The 12477-nt window shown below is 46.9% G+C and overlaps 1 protein-coding gene across 1 annotated transcript in view; it reads right to left on the bottom strand.

Moving 5' to 3' along the window:
* The window catches only part of KMT2B (lysine methyltransferase 2B), a 63132-nt gene that overhangs the window by 26888 nt on the left and 23767 nt on the right, over positions 1-12477 (bottom strand). Inside the window, 2 exon segments of the mRNA XM_083512275.1 lie at positions 825-1070; positions 10167-10222. Coding sequence (XP_083368401.1) covers positions 825-1070; positions 10167-10222 — 302 coding nt within the window.

Below are 12477 nucleotides of genomic sequence, written 5' to 3'. Positions count from 1 at the left end.
AAAGCAGGAAGTGCCGGTCAACCAGCTCTTTTCTTCCCTGTCAGTTTTGATCAGTCCCAAACTGGATAAGGTCCTATTCCTGTCCTCGAAAGCACAGAAACTCAGCTAGCCTTTACCACAAGGCTGAGGAACCTTTGGCTCTCTGCAAGCTGCTTGGACTGCAGCTCCCATCCACCCTGGTCAGCAAGACCAATGGCCAGGGATGGGGAAAGGTGTAGTCCAAGATAATCTAGAACAGTGTTTCTCAACCCTGGGTCCCCAGTTATTGTTGGGCTATAACTCCCATCATCTCTGACCACTGGTGCTGATAGCTAGGAATGATGGGAGTTGTAGTGCAACAACAGGAGGGGATCCAAGTTTGAGAAACACTGATATAGAGGGTCAAAGGTTCCCCCATCCTGCTTTACAGCGTGCTTGGGAATTACCATGAGTACCATGAGTAGGGGCAGGCAAGAACTCCTGCCTGACTCCATTTGCAGGCCTCAGACAATGACACACCCCCGGAGCATTCGTTCCCCACTGAGATGGAAGTGGTGGGCAGCATTCAGCTAAGCCTATTAAATGGGGTAGGGTGGCTCACACAGCCACAGAGTTACAGAACAACAAAGGCTGCTTCACACACAGCTAAAATCATCCAGAAAAGTTAACTGGATGTGGTGCAAGTCCAGCATGCAAACCCCCAAGGCACACTGACCCCGCCACACAAATGTCATGGGAAGTTGCAATGAGCATGCAGCAACATTATTCCTTTGTAGGATTGGTGCACGGGGCTATCTACACGCAGGATTAATGCAAAGCAGCCTTGAATTCTCCCCCTCTCTCACCTGAGTCCCGGGAGGATTTCCGGCGATGCGTGGCCGAGCCGGACACCGTCTCTTTTTCCGAGTCAGAGGATTCAAAGATGTCATAGGAAGGCCTCTGCTTGACGCAGCGCCGGGCTGACTTGCGCTGCAGCAGGGAGTCTTGCTCCGCTGTCTCCGTGGCCCCCAGCATGACTTCCCAGGGGGCTGGGAACTCCTCTTGAGAATCCTCCGAATCCCAGGGGACGATGGGCTTCACTACCGTACGGCCTGGAGACAAAGGCATGGAGTGAGCAGTCTCACGAGGCGGGTGCTGTCTGGGAGGACCAGATTCTCCCATTCACTTCCACCCTGACACACTCTAAAGAAGGTTGCCATCATTGCAAGGGATGTGGGAGGGATAACCACTAGTATTGTGCACATCAGAGCAGGGCAAGGCTGGTGTAGTGTGGTGTAGGGAGTTAGAATGCTGGATTAGGAAGTTCAAGTCTGCACTCCGTCATGAGGCTCCTTACATGACCTTGGGCTAGTCACCATCTCTCAACCTCGCCAGGCTGTTGTGAGGAACAACCACGTATACCCTTTACCCTAGCCTTTGGCACTTGGATAAATATTTTCAAGATCCACTCAATTATTGTGACTGCAATTTGTTTCAAGCTGTATTTTAAATGGTTGCTACCCGTTCTAGGACCTTAGGGTGAATGGTGGGTAATTATTAATATTAATAGCAATAATAATAACTTTGAGCTCCCTGGAGGAAAGGCAGGATACAAATTTAACAAAAGAAATAACACACCTCGTAACAGCTCTTAATTTGCTGAGCTCCCTGGGGGTTAGTGTTAGAAACTGAGATATGAAAGATAGGGGCTAAATAGCACCTTAAATGTAGGTTATGGGCGCAACAGCAGAATGTCTAGGTGTGCTTTTTTTATAACAAGAATACAGTGCTGAAAATGAATGAACTGCAGCTAAAATGTTATCTTCATTTTTCACATGGCCTAGTCCTTCCTCTGCCCACTCCCCCTAATATTCTTAAGAGGGTCTCTTCTCCAGTCTTCAGAGAGTAGTTGGAAGTGGGGAGGCAGAAAAAGGTCTTCCTTTCCTTCCACTCTGCAGCTTTAATCTGAAATCTTAGGCGCAGTACTGCGCCCAGAGCTCAGAAACTGCTCATGCTGAAGAAATTCCCTGTCGCAAAATGCTCCTAGAACAATGGGAGTTTCGAACACTGCTTGGGGTGCAAAACAGCAATACCATCCAGGATTTCACTTGTAGCAAAACCTTTTTAATAAGCTCACTTACCTTACAGAAGTCTTATCTTTCCCTCTTCTTCAACTGCTCATTTATTTCTCCCCTCCCTCCCAACAATCTGGTTCTGAGAGTATCTCTCTGTCCCTCCTGATATAATGATTTTGCTGTGGCTCCACCGTACCTTTCTCAATAGGCAGGCAAAACTGATTCTTTTCCCCCAGGGAGAATCTGGCAGACTCTTCAACTACCTCATTTCCAATACAAAGGCTAGTTAAGCATTCACCTGGCCAGGACTGGGTCTGGGCCATTGTTCCCATCACAAGGATTTCAAGGCAGCTTGAGTGTTCCCAGCAAAACCTCCCTACAAACTCCAAAAGGGGAGCTGTGATGCAGCACAAGACTCTTCACGCCTACTCAGAAGTAAGTTCTGAGCTTACACCCATTTAAATGCACGAGGGGATTGCAGCCCAGGTTGGTAGCAGCAACCATTTTTTTTTTTTAAATTAAAATTGCATCTTAAAATCTAACAGCCTGAAAGACCACAGTACTCAAAGCAGACAGTCATGAAACTTCAGCTGCAGGGAATCTGTCTTCTTAGTCTTACAAAACTCTTTCTGGTTGTCTTTGCTATATTAAGTCATCACCCCCAAATCCCTTCTTTTTCTGCATTGCACCCCTTCCCTTACATTGCATGTGAAATTAATTACAAACTCCAGAGATCAACCCTTTTTCTTGGGGGTGGGGGGGTTAGTAAAGACCCCTGCCATATTAGATGCAGTGATGGGGCAGGGAAGGAACAGACACAGGTCAGGGAAAGGGGGAATCCCCCTTGCAAGGCTTCAATGTTGAGGGGGAAATTTATAGCTGCCTTCCCTCCCCCCCCCCCCACTGAGTATAGAGAGGTCAGGAGTCTTGGCTTCAGCTGCTACAGCCATCTTTCTGCCCAGAGCTGATCCAATAAAACCCGGCCCACCTCCTTGCTTTTCCCTCCCTCCCTGACCCCCCACCCCCACCCCCCAAATCGCAGCCTTCTTCCCAAGATCATCTGCTCACATAATCAGTGCTTCTTCAGTCTGCAGGCAAGAAATGCCATGTCCCACACATACACCAGGCAGGGCTCGTGCTTGGTTCAACCTGGAATGGCTTCCCTGGGAAAACCAGGCCCCACCTCTTCCTGAGGCAAGCCCTCTTCCCCCTCCCCATCCCCAAGCAGGGAAGAGATCACATTCCCCCAATCCTCAAATCCATTGTCCCGGAACTATCTGTTGTGGTTTGCAGGGCTCCACCTATCTTTGTCCTTGACCAGCAAATTCCACCCAGTCTGTCTGTGCTTCCTCTACGCACTTTCAAAACCTAGCAGACTCCATTGCCCCCAGCAAAAAGTAGAAGAGGGAGAAGGAGGAAGGGGGCAGATTACCCTCTACATTATAGCACAATGGTTCTCAACCTGTTTGAATGATGGGATTGCTCTCCTTACAGCCATCTCATTTCATGGCTGTGTTTACTCCATACATTTAAAGCACAACTCCTCAAAAGAAAAGGAATCTAAGGGACTGCAGTTTGTTAAGGGTGCTGGGCATTGAAAGGGGTGAATTACAGTTTCCAGGATTCTTTTTTTTTGGGGGGGGGGAGACATAACGTGCTTTAAGTATATGGTGTTCATGCAGCCTTTTAAGAGGACAGGTCCCTGCCCTGAGAAGCTTACACTCTATTATTCAGAAACAGGGTGGGAAACAGAGGCAAGAGAAGGAAGGGGAGAAAATGTGATCATCTGAATTAAGAAATTATCTTAGAGAAGGCTTAGTTATAGTAGGGAATAGGAATTGGGGTTAGGGAGGGGGATTGCTGCTAAAGGAGCAGTTGACATCACAGCTTGGTGTGCTTCCTTCCTTTGTATATACACAAAAAGAAAGCCATTCAAACAAAGCCTTTATCATGGAACGGACTCCCTCGGAACCCCCTCCCTCTGGTTGGGTGGTTATCTGTTATGGATGCTTTACATATTTGGCATAACACTTTAGTTGAGATTACAGTTGTAACTCAGCTCCCAAATGCCTTGGGAGTTGAACGTTCCGGCTCCCGAACAATCGAAAACCAGAAGTGAGTGTTCCGGTTTGCAAACGTTCTTTTAGAAGCCGAACGTCCGACGGGGCTTCCGCAGCTTCTGATTGGCTGCAGGACCTTCCTGCAGCCAATCAGAAGCCGGGCTTTGGAAGTCGAACGTTTTGGAAGTCGAACGGACTTCCAGAACGAATTCTGTTCCACTTCCAAGGTATGACTGCACTGCATTGGGCTAGTTGACCCTTGGGGATCCCTCTCAACTGTACAGTTCTATGTAGATACCCTACTTTGGGCTCAAAATCACTACACCCTTGGTTCAAATACTCCTCTTGCCTCACTACATGGCCTTAGGCCCCTCCTGCCATCTGCAATATGGGGCTGATCATGCTACCCTACCTCACACAGTTGTTGTTAAAGAACGATCACAAGGTAACGGATGCAAAGCACTTGGAAAGCAGTATACAAACGCTAGATAAAGGAGAACAGCATTTTAATAGTCATTTTCAGAGAGTTAAAAAGTTCCACATTGGCAGAGGGTCCCACAGAAATCTGCCCTGAGACAGAGTACAAGAAGGGTCAGGAAGAGCTTGTGGCTAGACATGGTGGAAGAAGGAAGGTCCGCCCCCTTTTGGAGATTTGATAGCTGTGGTTTTCCTCACAAGCGAAGGCTAAGAGTCACTGCAGGTCAGGTTCCAATGCCCCCACATTGATAGAACAGAGCAGCATAGCAGCCCCAAGGTTGCAAAGTTGTCCCCCCTCTCCACTCTGCCTCTCAAATTCCTCATTTGAGAAAACAAAAGGTCAGGGGATGTGATATTGTCCTTCTCTTTCTCTTGGGGTCCCTTGCGCTGTTGGCAAGGAGCTGTACTGGTGCCCATCCCCTGCGGGGGGGGGGGGCAAAATCACTTTATTACAATAGCCACATTAGAAATTACTACATTTTATGAGAGCCAGGAACTCAAAAGCATGCAGAATGAGGACACGACGAAGAGAAAAGGCACATAAACTTGCACGTCCTCATGCTGTGAATGGGGAGGCTGCTGCATTTTATTTCTGCCAAGTTGCTTCTAAGACTTTTTACTCTAAAAGGCGACCGGATGATGAAATGAAATAATAATAATAATCACAGTTCAAGGACACATTCCAAGACCAGCACCTGCAACTTCCAGGGGAAGAGGACTCAACATCACTGCCCTCCCCAGCATTTCCCATCTGCTGCTGCCAGCCTCCTCTGGAGGAGAGATGAGGGAGATAGCTGTAAACAATCTAGCCTGGTGAGAAGACCCTCTCCTCATTTAAGACGGGCTGCTGGGGCTTTTTGGAATGCAGTAAGACCAGCAGTGGAACTTCCACCATCACTGCCCTCCCCAACATTTCCTTTTCATCACAGGAAGCCACTCCCTGGAAGTCCATCTGACTTCCAGGATCCAGCTGCAAGTCATCTAGCCTGGAAGAAGACCCCTCCCTCCCTCTCTGAACGCATTCAAGCCTTAACCAGAGTCAGGGCTTTTTCGGCCATGGCCTCGATCTGGTGGAACGCTCTGTCACAAGAGACACAAGAGACTAGGGCCTGCAGGACTTGACATCTTTCCGCAAGGCCTGAAAAACAGAGCCGTTCCACCAGGTCTTTGACCAAGGCACAGTCTAACCTCCTCCTTCTGTAATCCTCATAGAACTCTAGCCCAATGGTTGCCTTTAATTTGATTCTGCATTGATTTTAGAATGTATTTCAATTAATTGACTGTGCTTTTATGTAAATTGTGCTATTTTTACTGTTGTTAGCCACTCTGAGCCCAGCTTTGGCTGGGGAGGGCGGGATATAAATAAAAATATGATGATGATGATGATGATGATGATGATGATGACTCTGTGGAGTGAAGCAAGATCAGCCCCTACAACTTTACTGTCTTTCTGCTCTGAACTTATACATTTAAGTCCAGATAATTCCTTCTGTCATATTGAATTTATTCTGTTTGCTAAAATTGTCGGTTTTTGTCCTGTTTGGATTTACTGGTGACTTCCCTTTATGCTTTGCATTCTGAATGTTTGCTGTAAGCCACTTTGGGCACACAGCTCACTGTGGAAAAGATGGCCAGTGTGGTGTTGTGGTCAAAGTGTTGGACTAGGACCTGGGAGAACCAGAGTTCAATTCCCTACCCAGTCATAAAGATCGCTGGGTGACCTTGGGCTGCCTCACCTCTCAGGGTTGTTGTGGGGATTTAATGAGGATGGGGAGAACCATGCACCTTGAGGCTTCTTGGAGGAAAGGCGGGATATAAATGCAATAAATAAATAAATAAATAAATAAATAAATAAAATATCAGTTCCAGCCAGGTAAAAGCACTCAAGCAGGGCTTGGAGCAGAGCCAGTAAAGGCTGGAGCCAGCAGAGGTAGTGGGAGAAACTTGTGGGTCAGGAGGAATGGCCACTTTTGGCTCGTGGGACTGAGATTCCCCACCCCTGATCTAGGAAAAACAGCCCCCACTCAATTTCAGTGGAATGACACCTGCAGACAATACACACAGGAGTCAATTGAGACTTGGGGGCAGCACACACACTAACCTTTAAAGCACATTCCTCTCAAAGAATTCTGGGCACTGTAGTTTATTAAGGGCTGCTGGGAATTGCAACTCAGTGAGGGGTAAACTGCAGTGCCCAGAATCCTTTGAGGGAAAGAATGTGCTTTACAGTTACAGTGTGCATACAACCAAAGTCATGAGTAAGTTAAGCTGTTGACTACTCAATGGAGGAGGATAGCTTAGAAGTAGATCACCTACTTCACAGAAAGTCACTGGGTCTACCCTTGGTGTCACCAGTTAGAGGGATCAGAAAGACCTATTCCTGAGACCCTGGAGTAGACCACGTGGTGCCCTTCAGATCCTTTGGGCCACAACTCCTACCAGTCCCACTAGGGATGACCAATGGTCAGGGATGCTGTAGACCAGCAATATCTAGAGAGCACCAGGTTGGAGAAAGCCATCGTAAACAAGTACATTTGCCCTTGTATAAGGCTGCTTCCTATGTTCAATATGATTAGAGGTGCCTTACTTTGCAAGGAGACCCCTATCTCAGTAGTAGAGAGGGTTTAAAAAAAAAAAAAGATCTGACAATACCCACAGGAATGATCAGGAAAAAAGAAAAGAGGTTACCAGCCTGCAGAGCTTTCGATCTCTCACAATGGGACATGCCCCAGTCCTGCGGTGGAGCTCAGCAGGAGAGGAGCCAAGGGAGTGGGTTGCCCATCCCACTAGGAGGGCACTGTGTCTCAGTTTACATATTCCTTCCCGGTGGTGTGAATGGAAGAGGCAACCCATCCCAGGGTCCCCTCCTTCATTGCAAGGTGAAGGCAGATTCCAAACGGGAACTCAAATATGAATTTGCGGAAAGAGCCACTGTTATGGAAGTGTTGTACAGTGGTACCTCGGGTTACAGACGCTTCAGGTTACAGACTCCGCTAACCCAGAAATAGTACCTCGGGCTAAGAACTTTGCTTCAGGATGAGAACAGAAATCGTGCGGTGGCAGCAGGAGACCCCATTAGCTAAAGTGGTGCTTCAGGTTAAGAACAGTTTCAGGTTAAGAACAGACCTCCAGAACGAATTAAGTACTTAACTCGAGGTACCACTGTATCCTATTTTTAAAAATGGAGCAAAGAATGCAGGTCTCTCTCTCTCCCTCTCCCTCTCCCTCTCCCTCTCTCTCTCTCTCTCATATGCCCTGAGCTCTTGGGACTGGACAGGCTGCAAATCTAAATCAGCCAAATGAAAAGCCAGCCCCTAAAATGAACAATCAGACTGGCTAAGGAGCAAATCATCAAGAGCCTGGTTGCTACCATGCTTGGATGCCATCTGCACAGGTTTCCACAGGGCACAGAAGGCAGCTAAGCTGCAAAAGGAGCCTCAATATATCACTGTGACCACATGAGCACTCTCTTTCTTTCTTTCTTTCTTTCACTCACTCACACATACACACAACTCTGATACAGTGGTACCTCGGGTTACAAACGCTTCAGGTTACATACGCTTCAGGTTACAGACTCTGCTAACCCAGAAATAGTGCTTCAGGTTAAGAACTTTGCTCCAGGATGAGAACAGAAATCGTGCTCCGGCGGCGCAGCAGCAGCAGGAGGCCCCATTAGCTAAAGTGGTGCTTCAGGTTAAGAACAGTTTCAGGTTAAGAACGGACCTCCGGAACGAATTAAGTACTTAACCCGAGGTACCACTGTACTCCTGAACAAGCAGCGCTAGAGGCTTATTGAAGGATGCTTTGGAACCTCCTATAGGCTGAAGGTCGAAACAAGGACGCTACCTCTGTTCCAAACCGCATGGGGCACGTCCCAGGGAGAGAGATCAAAGGCAGCTACAGCGCTATGGAAGAAGTATCCACTGGCACCAAGTGAGGTTGGAGCCACCTGAACAGAGCACCTTGAGTTCTGCACAAGTGCAATGAAGCCATGGGATATAGGATGGACCTGCTAGAACAAATCCTGTACACAGATGGTTACATTCAAGTCAGTTCTACTCAGAGCACACCTGCTGAAATTAACAGACCTAAGTTAGACATGCCCATTAAATTCCAGTGGGTTCATTCTGATTAGCATTCTATTTATTTTCTGTATACACAAGATGTGTTCCTGACTTCACAGTTCTAAAAGTATACTGGTCAATGATGCATGGAAACATTTTTTTAAAGGGAATGCCCCAAATCCCCTGGAAGCAGGCAGAGTATCTTACGTCTGTGGGAGGACTCTTCCCTTCGGCGCAGTTACCATGGCTTGTGAATTGGACTTGTAAAGAAGCCTACAGATGTCACTAGCCTACGATTTCTTTTTACTACCAACCTTTAGTTGTATGCTAGCTGTGGAGAAGAGGGGAAAGCTTCCTCTCTGCAGCCAGCACAGAAATAAATGCAGCCCACTAGACTCTTAGCAGGCTACTAAAAATATTTCCTTCTGCCAAGTGCCCTGATGGTGGAGGGACAGGGAGATCTGCCCCTTCTCTGGCAGTCTGGAGCTACCAGGAGAGTCATTAAACGCAAGACTGGCACTAAACACCCCGTTCTTTTTCTCTCTCTCCCCACCCAATATTCACAAGCTTCAACCTTTCTTCCCAGTCTCTGAAAGAGGCTTAGACACCAAATTTCAACTTCTCCACAAAACAGAGCTTGTTTAACAACGTGTAACAATTTAATACGTGAATTTGCAAAATATAACCCACCAATACACAATGTGAAGGACAATAAGTAAGTAGTAGCAGAAGAATTAAGTCCATTTGGACACACCCACCCACTTTCCCACAGAAAGGTTTTGCCCAAAGCGGCTTACAGGAAGATAAAACAAACATAGCTGGTCATATCGATAAAAACAGTTAAAGATATATCAAAACACACAGTTTCAAAATGCACAGATAACGACAATGAAAACAGCAGCCCCAGACTAACACAAAACTTTATAAGTGACGGACCACTAAACATCAAAAGCCTGTTAGAACAAGAATATGTCTTTTAAGTGCTGAATGTCATCATCCATTCTATCACGATGTAGAAACCAGTGCTTATTGCAATTCACGGCTGGGTATCCAGTACAGAACTCCTGCACCCAACCCCTACTCCACTGTATACGTGGGACTGGACCCAAAAGGTTTACACACAGGTAGAAATATGTTCACAGAGCCCTTGGACCAGAAGATTGCAGTACGCAGGATAGTACGCACCCCGGAAATGATCTCTTTCAGCTTCTGCCTTCTGGAAGAAGGTATAGGGTTATAAAGACCAGGACTAGCCGCCTGAGAAACAGTTCTACGAAAATGCAATTCTGGTTCTAAACGCAGCATAAGGAGTCTCTATAGTATATTGTATTTTAAAACGGGGTTTCAGAGTTTTTGGGGGCTTTTGAATGTCTTACGTAGATTTTTCAATTTCATTGTTCTGTATGGGACAATGACAATAAAGATATTGTATCATATCGTAACGACGCCAAGGAAGAGGCCACACATAATCACACAGCCAACTCACAGCAGCACATGATCAGTCCACCCATGTACAGCCACTCAATCGTTACCTTTCTTAGAGAGCCGCTCCACCCGCCGCGCCTCGATCTTGTCGCACTTCCGATACCTGCCAGTTAGCCAGACATGACATGGTCAGAGCAAAGAAATCAGCCGCAAAGAAACTCTTATCTGGTCCACCAGCGCAGGAGGAGCCGAAGGAGCTCTGGCCCACACCCTCCCACCAAGGCAGCAAAGGGTCAGGGCCCACAGTACGCGGTCTTGCTCAAAGCAGATAGAAGACTGTGGAGCTAGACACCAGCAGTGATGGACAGCTGGCCAAATACTCCTCAGTGGGGAAGAAAGCCCCACCTGAGAAAGGAAAGGCTCTTTTCTTGCCAGTGGCATTCATTTATTTGTAAGATTTGTATGCTGCAACTTCATCGAAAATATCAAAGCAGTTTACAGCATATATAATAAAATACATGTGGTTTTTTAAATTAACCCCCCCCCCCAACGCACACAGCTATCAATTACAGAAGATGTATTCTTAATGGTCTGCATAAGCCTAGTAGCAAGGAGAAGTTTAAGCTAATGCCTGAAGGTTAAAACAGAAGGTGCCTGCTGAATCTCTGCTGGAAGAGCTTTCCATGGGACTGGGGTTGTATTATTATTATTATTATTATTATTATTATTATTATTATTATTATTATTATTATTATTATTATTATTATTATACCGCCCTTCATCATAAGATCTCAGGGCAGTTCCCAGAATAAAATGCAGGATACAAACAAGTAAAACAAAACAACAAAGCAATAACATGTACAAACACACAGTGTAAAGGTAAAGGTACCCCTGCCCGTACGGGCCAGTCGTGACCGACTCTAGGGTTGTGCGCTCATCTCACTCAAGAGGCCGGGAGCCGGCGCCGTCCGAAGACACTTCTGGGTCACGTGGCCAGCATGATGAAGCTGCACTGGTGAGCCAGCACCAGTGCCGCACACGGAAACACCGTTTACCTTCCCGCTATAAAGCGGTACCTATTTATCTACTTGCACTTAGGGGTGCTTTCGAACTGCTAGGTGGGCAGGAGCTGGGACCGAACGACGGGAGCTCACCCCGCCGCGGGGATTCAAACCACCGACCATACGATCAGCAAGTCCTAGGCACTGAGGTTTTACCCACAGCGCCACCCGCGTCCCTGACAGTAACTCAGGTCCTTGTTTTAAAACAACGTGCTTCTAATCTCCGCAGCTATGGGAAACAGTAGGCGCCTCCAGATTTACTAATATTTTGTAGGAGGGATTGGTGTGCACAATTTACAAGTGGATTCAAAGTGCTCTGCAGCCCTAGGGGCAACTAATTCACTTTTTTATTTTAAAAAATCAGACTTTTTGGAGTTAGGAATGTGATGGGAAAATGTATCATGGAATAAGATGGACGAACCACTCCACAAGCAGATCAGGATGGTTGCTCATTGTCATATAACCTCCCCACAAGCAAATCAGGACGCGTGCTCTATAAATAGGTTCCTGGGGGAGCCTACTGCCCGTATAACAGATAGCCATCCTCTCACCTTCTTGCATGACAGAATTGCCTCGGCTCAGAAACCTCTTCTGCATAGCTATTAAAAACACAGGAGTCCCATCCTCCTTGACACCTGTCCACCCTTCTGAGGATGACTGAAGCTAAGGGAGGGGGATGCAGCTTCCCAAGGCTATGTGGCACATCTCCAGGTTCCCCACCCCTCAATTTGAGATTAAACCAAACAGCTCACCTTTGCCAGAACTACCTGCATGCAAGAAGGTGAAGCTGTTGAGTTCACCATGAAAAGCAGGTGAGGTGTGAGGAACCTTTTTCAGGCTGAGGACTGCGTTCCCTAATGGAATTTCAAGAGAAATGAATGGGAGCCACTACCAAATATAGTGCAAGGGAAGAATAAGGATGAGGGCAGAAAACACTGCCCAAATAATCCTGATTCCGGATGGGCACCACCATTTTATTTCTGTTCTTCCACTCGATTTGGGCACCATTTTATTTTAAGAATCCTGTGTAAGCTGCTTTTACAACTCCTATAAAGTGGAACGTAAGTATGCTAAATAAACAAACCACCCAACCACTTCCAGACTTCACTGGAATTGGCACGTGGTTGGGCAAATATGCACCTGTGCTCCCCAATCCAACAAGAGACACGCTGCTGTAGTATGCAAATCTCCATTGTCGAAATGGGGCAAACGTCTACACACTTACAGGCCTATCTTCCCCGCCTTAAGGCCCGGGAACTTGTTTTGCAGGTAGTGACTGCCAAGGCATTTAGCAGGCAAGATTCTGCAGCCAAAACTGAGCTCTGCATGGGAGCTGCACAACTCCAGCATCTACCTA

The sequence above is a fragment of the Podarcis liolepis genome (genome assembly GCF_965112155.1).
Source record: "Podarcis liolepis genome assembly, chromosome: 7".
In the NCBI taxonomy this organism is placed as follows: domain Eukaryota; kingdom Metazoa; phylum Chordata; class Lepidosauria; order Squamata; family Lacertidae; genus Podarcis; species Podarcis liolepis.
This window is presented reverse-complemented; position numbering and strand designations above follow the sequence as displayed.